This window comes from Phoca vitulina, unplaced genomic scaffold (assembly GCF_004348235.1).
Source record: "Phoca vitulina isolate PV1807 unplaced genomic scaffold, GSC_HSeal_1.0 scaffold62, whole genome shotgun sequence".
Taxonomy (NCBI): domain Eukaryota; kingdom Metazoa; phylum Chordata; class Mammalia; order Carnivora; family Phocidae; genus Phoca; species Phoca vitulina.
The window spans coordinates 6,256,452-6,272,218 of NW_022589765.1; the positions used below are offsets into that span (position 1 = coordinate 6,256,452).

At 51.3% G+C, this 15,767-nt stretch overlaps 2 protein-coding genes across 2 annotated transcripts; one reads left to right on the top strand and one right to left on the bottom strand.

Annotated features, from left to right (window-relative positions):
• Positions 1–8,331: 8,331 nt before the first annotated feature.
• On the bottom strand, positions 8,332–11,929 carry NDUFA1 (NADH:ubiquinone oxidoreductase subunit A1). Its single transcript, XM_032391439.1, has 3 exons — positions 11,733–11,929; positions 10,733–10,822; positions 8,332–8,466 (listed from the first exon to the last, which is right to left on the bottom strand). Exons 1-3 carry the CDS (start codon positions 11,832–11,834, stop codon positions 8,446–8,448), a joined length of 213 nt encoding a protein of 70 aa, XP_032247330.1. The 5' UTR covers positions 11,835–11,929; the 3' UTR covers positions 8,332–8,445.
• A 106-nt stretch (positions 11,930–12,035) lies between these two features.
• Positions 12,036–13,236, top strand: RNF113A (ring finger protein 113A). Its single transcript, XM_032391437.1, has one exon. The coding sequence runs from the start codon at positions 12,149–12,151 to the stop codon at positions 13,181–13,183; it is 1,035 nt and encodes a 344-aa protein (XP_032247328.1). The 5' UTR covers positions 12,036–12,148; the 3' UTR covers positions 13,184–13,236.
• The last annotated feature ends 2,531 nt before the right edge of the window (positions 13,237–15,767 follow it).

The window sequence follows — 15,767 nt, forward strand, 5'->3', positions numbered from 1 at the left end:
GAGCTCCCCTCCTCCCGGCAGCCGGCCGTGTGCAGGGCCGTGTGTGTGTGAGCTCCCCTCCTCCCGGCAGCCGGCCGTGTGCAGGGCTGTGTGTGTGAGCTCCCCTCCTCCCGGCAGCCGGCCGTGTGCAGGGCTGTGTGAGTGTGAGCTCCCCTCCTCCCGGCAGCACTTGCGGTACCGGGGAACCCACTGAGGCACCAAGCGTGTTAAACCCAAGGCCACTGGCCTCACGATGGAACTTCTCACTTCTCCAGGCCCACATTGTGAGGTTCGGACCTCCCTTGTGGCTTGACTGTTTTCAGAGATGTCTTTTGTGAATCAAGGATGAGCTTCCAACGTAATGGTTATCAGCCTAGACCCAGGAACAGTGTACTTCACATTTCTTAGTTTCCTTGTCTACACAGTGGGGATCACAGTGCCTGTGGAATAGGGGTTCGTAGGAGCATCGGATCAGACGATTCATGTGAAGACTGAGAACAGTGCCTGGTGCATCACAGCTGTCTTTACAATGGTCAGATCATTTTTCTAGTAGTAGTAGTAGTAGTAATAGTATAAAGTGTTCTTCTAAATAGTGAAATCAAAAGTTGTGGGCCCTGGAGCGCCTGGGTGGTTCAGTCGGTTAAGCGTCTGCCTCGGGCTCAGGGTATAATCCTGGGGCCCTGGGATCGAGCCCTGCGTGGTCGTTGTCAGGTTCCCTGCTCTCCCTCTCCCTCTGCAGCTCCCCCAGCTTGTGCTCTCTCTCTCTCTTTCTCTGTCAAGTAAGTAAATAAAATCTTTTTTAAAAAGTTGTTGGCCCTGTGTTAAGACCCAGTTTTATTTTATTAATTTGATTAATCTGTGAAATCCCTCCGTCTCACAACCCCTGCTTTTGACCACCGTGCTTTGTGTACAAAGTGCTTGGCTTCTCATCCTAGGACAATCAGTCCCGATCCCGGTGAAGAAAGGAGAGTGATTTGCTAAGTGTCCTCCTGATCCAGGACGAAATGCTGAGCTCGCTGCTGGGAAGGCGCCACCCACGGCCTGCGCACCGAGCCTGCTGGCGCCGGGACGTGGGGGCTGGGGCTGGGGCTGGACGGGAGTAGTGTGGCTTACTCAGCCTCTGACCCCAGACAAAGGGTTTCACAGGCGAGCACTGGGATTCTTAATGGCCCAGAGGAGAAGGACGTGCAGGCAAGTGACAAGAAACTCCTTGTAGGCAAGATGCGTTCATGGGGGAAGCCAGGCGAGGAGGCGCCTCTTTGAATCAGGAGCTTAAACTCCGCGGCCAGAACTTGACCCCCTCCCATCCCTACTTCCCAGCCCCCAGCCCCCAGCCCCCAGCCCAGCCTCTTCCCCAAGCCACAGATTCTGGCCCTGGGCTCTCCCGATTGAGCGCCCTTTGAACATAGGCAGTGCTGAGGACGGGTTCTTCCAAACTGCGCCCTCCTCGGATGCTTTTGCTCTCCCCGGAGCAGGTGAGTGCGGCCCGGGGGCGGAGGGGAGAAGAGAGGCGCAGGTGGGAGGGTGGAGGAGGAGCCCAGCGCAGCCCCTCGTTCCCCAGGAAGAAGTAGATGCAGCAGGCCAGGAAGCCCCAAGCTCAAGTCCCCACCTTGCTGCCCCCCCCCCCCCCCCCCGCCATGAGCCTCTCCTCACACAGGGCGTCCGGCCTCCTCGGAGCCCCCCGGGCCCTCGGTCCCGGCTCGGACACCGGCCTGTGGTCCGGTGATGCGCCTCTGTTCACCCGAGAGCACGGGGAGCCCGGGCGCCAAGACGTGCGGCCACAGCGGGCCCCGGGCCCTTCCAGACCAGGCCGAGGGGCCTTCGCCGCCCGCAGGCTGGCCCGCCCGCAACGTGCTTTGCGTCCACTGCCACCGAGACCGGCGCGCAGGGCGGGCGGGACGGGCATTTTCACCGCCTCCCGGTCTCTGCGCCCTCCTGCGCTCCTGCCCACCTGGTTTCTCTTCTTACCCCGCCCTCCTCCTACCCGTGCCTGGCAAGGCGGTCGGCACTCCGCCACGGAGCCCTGGCCACGGGCCGACAGCGTCCGGTCAGGTGAACCAGGCCGCCGGCACGGGGCTTTTAGGGCCCCGCGACAGGCACGGGTGGCGGGCAGTGTGGGCGAGTGAGGGTGGAGGGAGGACCCGGCCCCCGGCCTCGCTCGGTGCACTGAGTCTAGTTGGCAAGCTACGGCACGCCCACGTGGAAAGAGGACCAGCAAGGCGTGCTGGGTTCGGGCAGGATCTAAGCCGGGAGGGCTGTAGGCCCGCGCTCCAGGTCTACCAGGCCGCCAGACTGTCCCAGGAAGGGGCCCGAGGGGGTGGGGGCCCGGGGCCTTTCCCAGGCTGCCGCCCAGCCTCCAGCACTAAAGGCCAGGGACCCCGAGTGCTATGCTGGTCCACCCCAGGTGGGCGGGTCCCCGCGAGTCGTGCTGTCCCGAAGACCTCTGAGAACGTTGCGGCCGGCCCTGAGCACCCAGGTCCGGCACAAGTGCCTGGTCGAACAGGGCCTCGCTCGGAACCAAAGCACTGGGGCGGAGCTGCTCCCGGAAGCCGCACTTCCGCCGGGGCGGCCCTGCTTCTGGGCCGCAGAGCACGGTGGGCCGCTCTTCCAGGCGCCGGGCCCAAACGCCAGGGTTGCTCGCGGAGACCTGAGCCACCCCACCCCCAAGTCGGGGCTCTTACAGGTAAGAGAGGAGAGGGGGCTTCTGGGGGCCACCCTGTTTTCTGGTCTCCAGAAACCAAGGGTATTAGGCCCAGAAGGAAAAATCTCTGTGCAGTGAAAGAGACATTCCGCAGCCACGCGGAGGTGGTACACAGGCAGGGGGTGGGCACGGTGCACCAAAGAAACTCTAAGATACACGGGAAAGATTTTTGTTTTCTTGGGGCCCTAATGCTCAGTGTTTCCACTGTCTTCCCCTTTTTCTCTTGTCTTTGGAATTACAATTCTTTGGGGTCTTCATTGAAATTGCATATTTGTTTGTAAACTTTATTACCTGACCACTCTCTGGCCCACAGGTAATAATTGGTTTCTTCACGGTTTCTGGAACTGAGGAACATCTGCCAAGAAACAAGACAACAGAGGACACAAAATGTGTTCCAATGGGGCGCCTGGGTGTCTCAGTCGTTAAGCGTCTGCCTTCGGCTCCGGTCATGATCCCAGGGTCCTGGGATCGAGCCCCACATCGGGCTCCCTGCTCCGCGGGAAGCCTGCTTCTCCCTCTGCCTGCCGCTCCCCCTGCTTGTGCTCTCTCTCTCTCTGACAGATAAATGATAAAGTCTTTTTAAAAACGTGTTCCAACTAATAAAGCGACAGTTCTGTGGGCTTACACAAGAGCTGCTAGGCCATTTTCTCATGTGATGCCCTGAAAAGAACAATTAGGTCGCTAATCCTGAGTCAAGATTTGTGGGAATCCCACAAGCAGTGATTTGGCTCTTCATTGCACAAGAGCCTTCCGGGGTGGCGATGCGTATTACAGCAACAGCATCAGAGGCAGAGGGCACACAAATCCGCCGGAGAAACCCTTAACAGTGAAAGAGTACGCAAACATGGCACTGGATTTATCCTTTACAGGAATTTCTTTGTCCTGTCTTTTATCGACAATGCACCAAAATGTAAAGGTTGTAAGAACATTGTGAACCCCGGCTCAGTATGCTGTAGGGCGTGTTTCAGCTTTGTCTCAAAAGCAAAGGAAGGGGCGCCTGGGTGGCTGAGTCGGTGAAGCGTCTGCCTTCACTCAGGTCATGATCCCGGGGTCCTGGGATCGAGCCCCGCATCGGGCTCCCTGCTCCATGTGGGGTCTGCTTCTCCCTCTCCCGCTCCCCCTGCTTGTGCTCTCTCTCTCTGTCAAATAAATAAAAAATCTTAAAAAAAGCAAAGCAAGTGATGCCCAGCTCTCAGGCCGCACCCCTGCCCTCATCCAGAAGCTTCCTGTTGAGAACTGCCGGCTTCAGTGCCCTAGAGGGGAGCGAGTTGAAGCTGCCGGGCGGGGCAGGGGGGCCCGGGCTCTCACAGTGGCATTAAGCCGGATTCTGCTCTCCGCTCTCGGAAAATGCCTTCAGAGCCACCACTGAGCTGCGTCTTTTCTGTCGTCTTGGATGGCGGTGCTCTGGGAATACCTCCGTTGTGACCATTCATTCTAAGAGGGAACCCCGGGCCGCTGCACTCGGTCAGGCGCTGGGCCTGACGGTCCCCCGACATCGCACTTGGCCAAGTGCCCTTTGGGGCCCGAGGAGCAGACTGGACGGCTACTCGGGGTGCTTACGGTGCCAGCAACGATCCCTCCCACGTGCACAGGGCTGTAGTTACAAGCCGACTCCCGCACATGGCTTCCTCCGCTACCCAGGGCCGCGTGCAGGGCGCACACTAGCCTCACTGGAGAGACGGGGGACCTGGGGCTCAGAGCAGTGCAGCGACTTGCCTAAGGTCGCACCGCCGACAGGTGGCGGGGCCGCCTGAGGCGCTGGTCCTCCCGGCACTCTTGAGTCTCCGCATCACACATCAGCTCTTCCCGAAACAAACGGTCCTGGGCATCAGAGGACGTTGAGAAGCATTGCGGGCCTCTACCCACTAGGTGGCAGTAGCACCGCACGAAAACCTGCTAAACTTTGCGAGCGTCGCCCTGGCTGGGAGACCCCGCTTGGGTCGGTCCTCCGCAGAGCCGCCGGGCAGGGGTATGCCTGTCGCCGTCGCACTCCCGCTTCCTGCCCTGCGGAGGCTCGCAGTGGCCCCAGGAGGGAGTCCAGCGCCCCGACGGAGATGGACCAGGCCCTTCGGGTTCTGGGCCCCGCCGGCCTCTCCAGTCACGCTTCCCCGCTCCTTCCCGCCTCCCCCTTTGCTCTAGTTCTGCACCCCTGCTCGTAGGGCTCTCCTGCACAGCCCTGCTAGGCTGTGGCCCCAGCCGGGCCGTTTTCTCTGCGTGCGGGGTCCCCCCCTCGGGGGTTGAGCTCCTAAACCCTACCCAACCTTCGAGACTCGGCTTGGTGTGGGCATCACCTGGGAGCTTACCCTAAGCCTTTTCCCTTCCCGCTCCCCCCCCTCCCCCCCCCCCCCCCCCACCCGGACTGAAGGCTGAGTCAAGCCCCGCCCTCTTGCTCCCCGCACCTTCCGCAAACTTCTGTTCCTAGCAGTCCTCACCCCAAGCCGTCCTTAACTGTTTCACCCCTACTGCGAGCTCCAGAAGGGCAAGGCTGGGTCTTACTCAAATCTGAGGCACAGTGCCTGGCGTGTAGCTTTTTTTTTTTTTTTTTTTAGATTTATTTGTTTGTTTGTTTGAGAGAGAGAGAGAGAGAGCACAAGCAGCGGGAGAGGGAGAGGGAGAAGCCGGCCTCAGGACCCCGGGATCATGACCTGAGCTGAAGGCGGACGCTTAACCGACTGAGCCACCCAGGCGCCCCCCCCAAACTTTTTCAAAGTCTTTTCCTATTGACTATTTCACTGGACCCTAGAAATAACGACAGCAGCCTGGTAGATGTCATTCCAAACGAGAACCATTCTTGCAAACAAGTGACATAAACTGTATCGCATGTTACCTTTAGGGAAGACAGAACATGTGTTTGTGTTCAGACAAACACAAAGGGCCCCTTCGGGTGGTGTGACAATGGGGAGGTGCCGGGCAGGGGATTAGAGCAAGTCTTTTCACTCAATACCTTATATTGTTAGATGTTTGAGCTATGTGAACACAGTATGTAAAAAATTAAAGGTAGGGGCGCCTGGGTGGCTCAGTCGTTAAGCGTCTGCCTTCGGCTCAGGTCATGATCCCGGGGTCCTGGGATCGAGCCCCGCATCGGGCTCCCTGCTCCGCGGGGTGTCTGCTTCTCCCTCTCCCTCTGCCCCTCCACCTGCTTGTTCTCTGTCAAATAAATAAATAAAATCTTTAAAAAAAATAAAATAAAAATAAAAAATTAAAGGTAGTCCTGCATCGGGCTCCCTGCTCCGCAGGAAGCCTGCTTCTCCTCTCCCACTCCCCCTGCTTGTATTCCCTCTCTCGCTGTGTCTCTCTCTGTCAAATAAATAAATAAAATCTTTTAAAAAAATAAAAAATTAAAGGTAGTGAATAAAACCAAGTGAACGGCATTGTTTCCCAAGCATCACTTCAATCTTTTTTTCCCCAAAGATATATTTATTGGAGGTGGGGGGCAGTGAGAGAGGGAGAGAGAATCTCCAGCAGACTCCCCACTGAGCGCGGAGCCCGATGCGGGGCTCGTTCCCAAGTCCCTGAGATCAGGACCTGAGCCGCAATCAAGAGTTGGAGGCTCAGCCGACTGGGCCACCCAGGCGCCCCACATCATTTCAATCTTAAGAGCAAGCAACCTATGGATCAGGGGTGGGGGGGAGGGGGGTCCGTGGCCAGACCACCTCTGTCAGAGCTGCTGTAAGAAAACGCTTCTGGCTGATTGCACTTGCAAAAAATCCAGAGAAATGCAGGCTACAAACCACCACTATAGTCTTCTAACTGGTGTTTTCATCTGGTTCACTCGCTGCAGCGGAGTATAATAAGGCTGCTAAATTTTATAGCAGGTGCCACAGGAAAGGGAGGTGAAGGGTTCAGACCCCAATGCTGAGCCTGACAACTGATCGCTACCTGTCATGTTGTGGCCCTTCACTAGAAAGGCCTGAATCCGTCTAAGGAGATACGCTTAGCGGATGACCCCTGCCTAGAGGCACAGTAGACAGGTGACAGACCTAAGACTCCACAGACTCGGCGGTAGACCAGTCATCCACAGCCCTGTCTGGACGCCTGTCCTCTCCCTTCCCCGAGCTAGTTCTCGTGACCGTCAACCAAGTGAGGCCTGTGCACAGCCAAGTGCAGACCTGAGTTGTGTGAAGTTTGTCATCGTAGGACCATGGCTCTCCTTCAGCACTTTCATCACAGCATGGCTCAGCAGAGGGTAATGCTCCAAGTGTGACCCCCGCCTCCCTCCTCTCCTAGGCCCTGCCCTGCAGCCTGAGTTCAATGGAAAGCACCCAGCGCCGGTGATTAAGGTCCTCAGCACATCAAAGGTTAAAAGGGTCAAAGATGGGAGACGAAAAACAATTTAGTTTTCTCACCCAGATGGCCTGTGGTCACCTGGGGGGTTGGTCTACACACACCGGGGATTACCATCTCTCGAGGTCACACCTTTTCAGATCTTTGTACTGTTGGGCCACCTTTAGGGGTGAACACGCAACTCTTTATTTCAAGCAGTCAGTACACTCATTTGAGTAAAATAATGATGGCTGGCCCTGCTCTCCACGAACAAAAATCAACACTTCAGGGCATCCTAGGTGTTAGATGCAGCACGCAAGCAAGTTGAAGGTGCATAAAAGCATTCCACCTGGGGGCGCCTGGCTGCCTCAGTTGGAGGAGCATGCGACTCTTCACCTCAGGGTCGTGGGTTCGAGCCCCACGTTGGGTGTAGGGATTACTAAAAGGAATAAAAACTTAAAAAAATAAAAGCATTCTACCTGGAATTCTTTTAAAATTATTTTTATTATTTATTTGTCAGAGAGATTGAGAGCACAACCAGGGGGAACAGCAGAGGGAGAGGGAGAAGCAGGCTCCCCGCTGAGCTGGGAGCCCGATGTGGGACTCGATCCCAGGACCCTGAGATCATGACCTGAGCCGAAGGCAGACGCTTCACCGACTGAGCCACCCAGGCACCCCTCTACCTGGAATTTAACACAACAGCTATCACCCAGAAAGAACTAGGGGGGAAAAAAAAGTACTACTTTTTCTGTATTCTCCTAGAAATCTCTAAAGGAATGATGTCTCTTTTTTTTTAAGATTTTATTTGAGAGTGAGAGAGAGCGCACAAGCAGAGGGAGAGGCAGGCTCCCCGCTGAGCAGGGAGCCCGACGTGGGACTCGATCCCAGGACCCTGGGATCATGACCTGAGCCAGAGGCAGATGCTTCACCGACTGAGCCCCCCAGGTGCCCCGGAATGATGTCTTTTTTAATATATTCCTATCTATTCCAATAGTAACTACCACCATGGGTGACACGTCGGGCAGTGGGCACAAGGGCACGTGCTTGCTGTAAATTCTATCTATAATTTTAAGTCTCAGTTGCCTCCTAGTTTGTTTTTTTAAGGTGATAAAGCTACATTGGGTAGATTGCTTGAGCTTGTGTAGTATTGTTGTTTTTTTTTTAAGATTTTATTTATTTATTTATTTGAGAGAGAGAGAGAAACAGCATGAGAGGGGAGAGGGTCAGAGGGAGAAGCAGGCTCCCCTGCTGAGCCGGGAGCCCGATGCGGGGCTCGATCCCAGGACCCTGGGACCATGACCTGAGCCGGAGGCAGATGCTTCACCGACTGAGCCACCCAGACGCCCTTGTGTAGTACTGTTAAAAAAAAAAAAGCAAAGAAAGCTCTTGATTTTACTTTTTTGTTGTTTTTATTATGCACTACATTAATACACTGCATAACCTTCTAGAAGGGGTAGATGAGTATGACTGAGTTATTTTTCATCAATCAGGAAAATGCTTCCTTAATCGATATTCTCCAAACCCTGAAAAACAGAATAAAAAGGAAAGCGTGAGAATTCCGTTGCGGCCACAAACGTACAAATGCGGCGTCCTTCAGAGGTACCGTGCGGCGAGCTGCAGAGCACTGCGGTGACGAGAGCTGGCGGGATGTGCACAGAGAAGCCGTGTTCGCACGCTACTGCAGTCTGTTAAGTGCGCAACAGCACACGTCTACAAAACCACCTGCACACCTGAATTTCAAAATGCCTTAGTGCTAAAAAACGCCAACCATCATCTGAGCTCTCCGGGAGTCGTAAGCACTGATCGCAGACCACCGTAACAAATAGTAACAAAAAGTTTGAAATAGCTTGAGAATCACCAAAACGTGACACAGACATAAAGTGAGCAAATGCTGGTGGGAAAATGGCGCCCACAGACTTGCTCCATGCAGGGCTGCCCCAGAGCTTCCAGGTGCAGAAAACCCACTACCTGCACACGCCATGAGGAAGGCCGGTACTCCTAATTCCGGCGTCAATGGCATGCTCTGTCACTCAAGAAAGTACCTGCACATCCCCCCTTTCTCTCACTGCAACAATAAATTGAACTGAATTTTATAATCACTAAAGTAAGAAGAATAACCTATAATGATTTCTAGTTCTCATTTTCTGACAGAAGCAAACATCACTTTATATGAATAAAGTGCCCCCCCCATCAGAACGAAAACCAGTTACCATGTGGATCCTTCAGAGAGTAAGGACAGTAAGGTAAAACCGTTAAAAAAAAAAATAACAGCCAACATGAGGAAGATACTCTTAACCTCATTCTACTTTTTTACAGATGAACAAATGGAGACTCAGCTTAAAAGTCTCTTGCTTAAGTCAGTAAGGAAGTGCAGAGCCAGAATTCAAGGTCAGGGACCCCCAACTCCAGAACTCTTGCCCTGTAAGCATGACACTGTTTATTCAGAAGACCCACTCTTTCTTACTTAGTTCATGACCAAAGACTTCAGAAACTATAGAGAGTAAAAGATTAATCAGTGATGACATTTCTTCCACGTGTTAAAATAACATAGTCCAGGTATTTTGTTTACTTTTGCGGGCAGAACCACCTTGAGAAAAAATGAAAATTGTTGAGTCCTAGGAGCCACCCTGTAGAAATTCTAATTAGGAATCTTCATTTTATTTCATATGCCAGCTGACTCTGATGGTTATTCTTGGACCACACTTTGAGAAATACTGCTTTAGTTGAGTTGATCTCATCATCATGTTCATTAGATCCTCAAAAAGCACTATATTGACAGGCAGATCACCTAGGTTGAGTCCTTACAGTGTTATTTAACCACTCTGACCCTGTTTTCTCATCTATAAAATGAAATTAATATTAACCTAGGTTCACTGTGAAGAATAAACGAGCAAGGAGAAAATGTTAAAAAGTAACTACATTTTTTTAGAAGAATAATGGAGATGAACTCCTACAAGATCTAAAAACATCCTAACAGGTTTAATCACATGAAAATGCTACTGCTTGGCTATATCCGACCTACAAAGACAGCAATTCCACAGGATTCAATCAAATATGTAAAATTATAGTAATTCTTTACATACGGTATTGGGTGCAGGAACTGGCAAATTCATGGAGTATAAAAGAGCGTATTCGTGAAACAGGACCACGTGTATACGGAAATTTAGTTTACTAGAATGGTATTTCAAATAAAAAATGGACTGTTCTATAAATGGATAATTGTGACAACTGGCTATCTCTTGGAAAAAAGTGAAATTAAATCCTGTGATTTCACATTATACCCCCAAATGACCTGGAGATGTGTCAAAGCACTAAATGTAAAAAAAAAAAGAAAAGAAAGAAACAATATTTGGAGAAATTTTAAAAATATATTTATAATCTTGGGTAGGAAAGTTATTTGTAAGCAAGACATAAAACCCCAAATCCTGACTGACAAAATATGATAAGCTGAACACCAAAAGTGAAAACTATCTGATGAAAGACATCATAAAGTGAAGAAGACAGACTGGTGAAAAAGATCTGCCACATATAAAACAGACAAAAGATTAATAACCATAATATATATAGAACCCCCATTAAAAAAAAAAAAAAACAACAGAACAAGCAAAGCACATAGGCAGACAATCCACAGAATAAAAAATACAAATGATCATTAAATTTCTGAAAGGCTGCTCAACCTCACCAGTAGACAAGACAATGCAAATTAATTAGCACTGTTAAGACATCTGACAAAACATTACCAGAACCCATCTCAACCCTGACAGATGTCTAGCAGCAAAGCCATCTTACCTTTGACACATAGTAACGATTAACTCCAGAGACCCGCCTATCTCTTTGCATCAAACTCCACTGATACGGATAATAGGCAACCCTTTTTTCCTACAATTAAAAGAAATCATTATTGCACAATGTTTAAGAAAATGAGTGACCCAATAGAGGGCTACCAGAACTCATAAGTGACATTCTAGAAAAATGGAATCATCGCCGAAACAAAAACCAAATTAAGACCAGATCCTAAATAAAATCGGACCATTAAACTTCAAAATTAAGATGGTAACCAAGAGTTCTTACACTTTCTATTTTAACCAGCATTTTTTTTTTTTTTTTTTTTTCCTTTCCTCCTTCCTTCCCACCTCCCCCACGCCCCCCTTAAAGACAGGACTACTTGTTTCCTTTCGGGGCCTTAAAGAGAAGAAACAATAGCAGTAGATCACACGTGAAGAACAATCAAAACCAGAAGGCAAATACATTATATCCTGTACCCTAGAGACAACATGAAGGGCTAGGAGAAGAGGAAAATTACAATCCTGATGTGAAAAGCAGGATCTTGCGGTAAATTCCTAAAGGCTTGGGGAAAAAAGTGGGGGATAAAAAATGTCAAAGTAAAAACCTAATTAAAGGTAGGGAGGTGAAAAATCGAGAAGGTACCAAGATGCGGACGCGAGAAATTACAATCAAAAGCTCAGCGATCCGAGGGAGTGGAGGCAAGACTAAAGCGACGCCCAGGAGTTCGGGCCCACCTTCTGATCTACCTTGCCAGCCCCCGAACCTACTCCGCCCTCCTGCCCACTCTTCACCCAACAACCAGCCGCTTCTTGCTAGAGCAGAATGTGGTTTCCGTCGGGTTTCGTTCCGCAAGCCTGTGCTTTTAGGCAACACGAAGAAAGGAGGGGGGCGCCCCCGGTGTCCCCCGGGTGGGAGAGCGGCTCCGGACCCCAGCGGCCTCCCACCGCCCGCTCTGTAACGCCAGTCCGCCGGGTCGGCCGTCGCGCCGGAGAGGCCGCCTCACCTTGCCCCCGTTACTGAACCTGTGGATGTGCGCCGTCGCTACGCCGGGGATGAGCAAGCACACGGCCATGACGCCGATCCCGGGCAGGATCTCGAACCACATCGCAGCGCCGTCGCCAGAGCCAAACCCCTGGCAGCCCGGCCCGGTAAAGGTGACCCGGCCTCGGCCCCCTTCCCAGTACGCTCCGCGGCAGCCTGCCCGCGGGGCGGGGCTACGCACGCCTCGGGAGGAAGCGACGGGGGCCGGCGGGGCTCAGGAGCGGCGCGCGCTCGCACCCTCGCACGCTCGCGCTCCCGCCGGCCGCTTCGGGCAGCCCATTTCGCCGCGACCGGCGAGCGTGCGCGCGACGGGCGGTGACGTGAAGAGGCCCCGCGCGGCCGAGCGCGCCGCAGCCTTCCGGAGCTCGGGACTCCAAAATGGCAGAGCAACTGTCTTCGGGCAAGACAGCAGAGCAGGTGTGCACCTTCCTCTTCAAGAAGCCCGGGGGGCGGAAAAGGGCTGCAAGACGCAGAAAGCGCCCGGTCTGCGACCAGGAGCTCGGAGACAGCAACAGCAGCAGCGACGAAGGCAGCACTGTGGTTCGGCCGGAGAAGAAGCGAGCCCTCCACAATCCGATGATACAGAAGACTCGTGGCAGTGGTAAACAGAAGGCGGCTTACGGCGACCTGAGCAGCGAGGAGGAGGAGGAGAACGAGCCCGAGAGTCTTGGCGTGGTGTACAAGTCCACCCGCTCCGCAAAACCCGTGGGACCAGAGGATATGGGGGCGACTGCCGTCTACGAGCTAGACACAGAGAAGGAGCGTGACGCACAAGCCATCTTTGAGCGCAGCCAGAAGATCCAGGAGGAGCTGAGGGGCAAGGAAGATGACAAGATCTACCGGGGAATCAATAATTATCAGAAATACATGAAGCCCAAGGATACGTCTATGGGCAATGCTTCCTCCGGGATGGTGAGGAAGGGCCCCATCCGAGCGCCCGAGCATCTACGTGCCACCGTGCGCTGGGATTATCAGCCCGACATTTGTAAGGACTACAAGGAGACTGGCTTTTGCGGCTTCGGAGACAGCTGCAAGTTCCTCCATGACCGTTCAGATTACAAGCATGGGTGGCAGATCGAACGTGAGCTTGATGAGGGTCGCTATGGTGTCTATGAGGACGAAAACTATGAAGTGGGAAGCGATGATGAGGAAATACCATTCAAGTGTTTCATCTGTCGCCAGACCTTCCAGAATCCAGTTGTCACCAAGTGCAGGCATTATTTCTGCGAGAGCTGTGCACTGCAGCATTTCCGCACCACCCCTCGCTGCTATGTCTGCGACCAGCAGACCAATGGCGTCTTCAATCCAGCGAAAGAATTGATTGCTAAATTGGAGAAGCATCGAGCTGCAGAAGAGGGTGGTGCTTCCGATTTCCCAGAAGACCCCGATGAGGGTCCAATCCCCATCACTTAGTTTTCCTATTATTCCCACACCTCAAAATAAATCCTTTTGTTGTTTGGAAATCTTAATTCGTCGTGTCCTTCCTTTCTAGGGAAAGTGAATGGAAAAGGCGGGTGGTGAAATAGGGTCCTGGACGGATGGCTTGTAAAAGCCTCGAGGTAGGTACAGTCTGGATTTTTACCTGTTATATATGCTGCCTGGGTGTAACGTAACTTTTCAGAACCCTTTGGCATAAATTCCGAGGATGGGAGAAGTTTGAGAAAAGAGCTAGAATTTGCTTGAAGTAAAGCTGTAATGAAAGCAAGAACTGAACCTATTATATCACGTTTCTGTATCACTTAATAGTTTACAAAGTTACCTCCATGCATGAGCTCTATTGGAAGCCTGTGTACTACTTCAAAATCTGCCCCAGCCAAGCTGTGTGTTTGGGGGGTGGGGCGTGAGTGGGAGAATTGGGTGGGGGAGCTGGTAGCTAGCACCAGAGTGCATGTATGGAAAATGGTCCTTGTTCTCTTTAAAGCACCATAGGGGGGCGCCTGGGTGGCTCAGTCCGTTAAGCGTCTGCCTTTGGCTCAGGTCATGATCTCAGGGTCCTGGGATCCAGTCCTACGGTTGGCTCCCTGCTCCTCAGGGAGTCTGCTTCTCCCTCTGCCCCTCCCCCCACTCATTCTCTCAATCTTGCTCGCTCTCAAATAAATCTTTAAAAAAAATAAAGCACCATAGGTAACCCCCTTTCCACGAATGATTGAAATGGCTTGTGCTGTGCTGTCCAGCATGACAGCCACCAGCTTCATGTGGCAGTTGAGTACCCGAAATATGGCTGGTAGCCACTATATTGGACAATGCAATTCTAGACTGAACTTGTAAGCCAAGTTCAGAGGACGAAAACCTAACATTTTATAATCCGCTGTCTGAAACTGTGTTCTCATAGACTGTAAAAGAGCTGATCATGTTAATCTATGTACCTGTCTTCCCAACTAGTTTGGAAAGTCCTCAGTGACTAACCCAGTGCTTGGCATATAATAAACAATAAATAAACCCAGAGATGTTTGGAAAGGGATATTGGGGTCAAAGCCTTGAATCCAGGCTGAGGAGCTTTGACTATATTCTGTAGGTAATGAGATAACAGGTATGGGGAGGGGAACACAATCAGACTCTCTCTCCTTTTTTTTTAATGTTACTGTGGTTGCAGGCTATTGGATAGATTACAGGAAGATGGAAGACGAGAGGCAGAGAGGCCAGTTAGACCAAATGATGAATAAATTTTCACTGATCTACTTAGTATTTGTGCCGATCCCAGAAAACAGATGCAATAGTAAGTTATGGGTTAGAGTTTTTTAATTCACACTCATTAATCCATTCAAATATATTCTTTGAGCACCTACTCTGTGTCAGGTACTGTGCTTGGCTTAGGGGATATTAGCAAACAAGAAAGACCCAGCCCCTGTCTTGATGGAGCTAGACATCAAACAGTGACAGATGTGGGGTGCCTGGGGGGCTCAGTTGGTTAAGTGTCAGACTCTTGATTTTGGCCCAGGTCATGATCTCAGGGTCGTGAGATGGAGCCCCATGTCAGGCTCCATGCTCAGCGGGGAGTCTGCTTCAGATTCTCTCCCTCTGCCCCTCCCCCTGTCTCTAAAATAAATAAATAATCTTTTAAAAAAAGGAAGGGTGACAGATGTGATGAGTACAAGGGAAAAAGTGCACTGGGTTGTTGATCTCTCAGGGTTAACCCAATCCCAGCCTTGGAGGAATTCAGAATCATCAATTTATTTGATACAAAGTGATACATTTTATAAGAGAATGTATAAAGTACATGGGGATACATGAGAAGCCTATTGGGAAAGAGCTTAAAGAAAGCATCACCTGGGAAACAGCACTTACGGGATGGGACAAAGCAACAGCCAAACGGGGAACAGGACACCGTGGGGACACAAGAGAAACAGGAGCGTACATTGCCGTGGAAGGCAAAGGAAGGAAGTGTTCTGAAAAGTGTCACAAAAGAAGTACAGCTATGAGTTGAAAATGAATCATATATATATTTATTTATTTATTATTATTATTTTATTTTTTTTTTGCTGTTCCTGAGAATTTATATTCAGAAAGTTAAGCTGATGGAAAGGGTCCAGGAGAAAAAGATGAAAGGGAAAGAATGCTGCTGGTGACTAAGCTCCAGAACTGACAAGGGATGGGATTAAAGGCACAGATCAAGAAGTTAGCTGTCAAGAGCTGGGAGAAAGAATAGGAGAAAGCTGACATTTGTCTACTCCTCCACATGTTTTTTAAAATTTTTTAAAGATTTTATTTATTTATTTGACAAAGAGAGAGCATAAGCAGGGGGAGCAGCAGAGGGAGAGGGAAAAGCAGGCTCTCCGCTGAGCAGGGAGCCCGATGCGGGGCTCAATCCCAGGACCCTGGGATCATGACCTGAGCCGAAGGCAGATGCTTAACGACTGAGCCACCCAGGTGCCCCAGCTCCACATGTTTTAATACCTGCCTCTGAATCTTAAGAGTATACAGGATTTTTTTTTTAAAAAGTATACAAGATATATGCAAATGAGCATTATTCTTAGGATCCACAACATTTAACAGATTC

Coding starts and splice junctions, on each gene's coding strand:
- NDUFA1 (XM_032391439.1), bottom strand. CDS start 11,834: ATGTGGTTCGAGATCCTGCCCGGGATCGGCGTCATGGCCGTGTGCTTG. Junction 10,823..11,732: donor GGTTCAGTAACGGGGGCAAG/GTGAGGCGGCCT, acceptor TTTTAATTGTAG/GAAAAAAGGGTTGCCTATTA. Junction 8,467..10,732: donor ATCGTTACTATGTGTCAAAG/GTAAGATGGCTT, acceptor TCTGTTTTTCAG/GGTTTGGAGAATATCGATTA.
- RNF113A (XM_032391437.1), top strand. CDS start 12,149: ATGGCAGAGCAACTGTCTTCGGGCAAGACAGCAGAGCAGGTGTGCACC.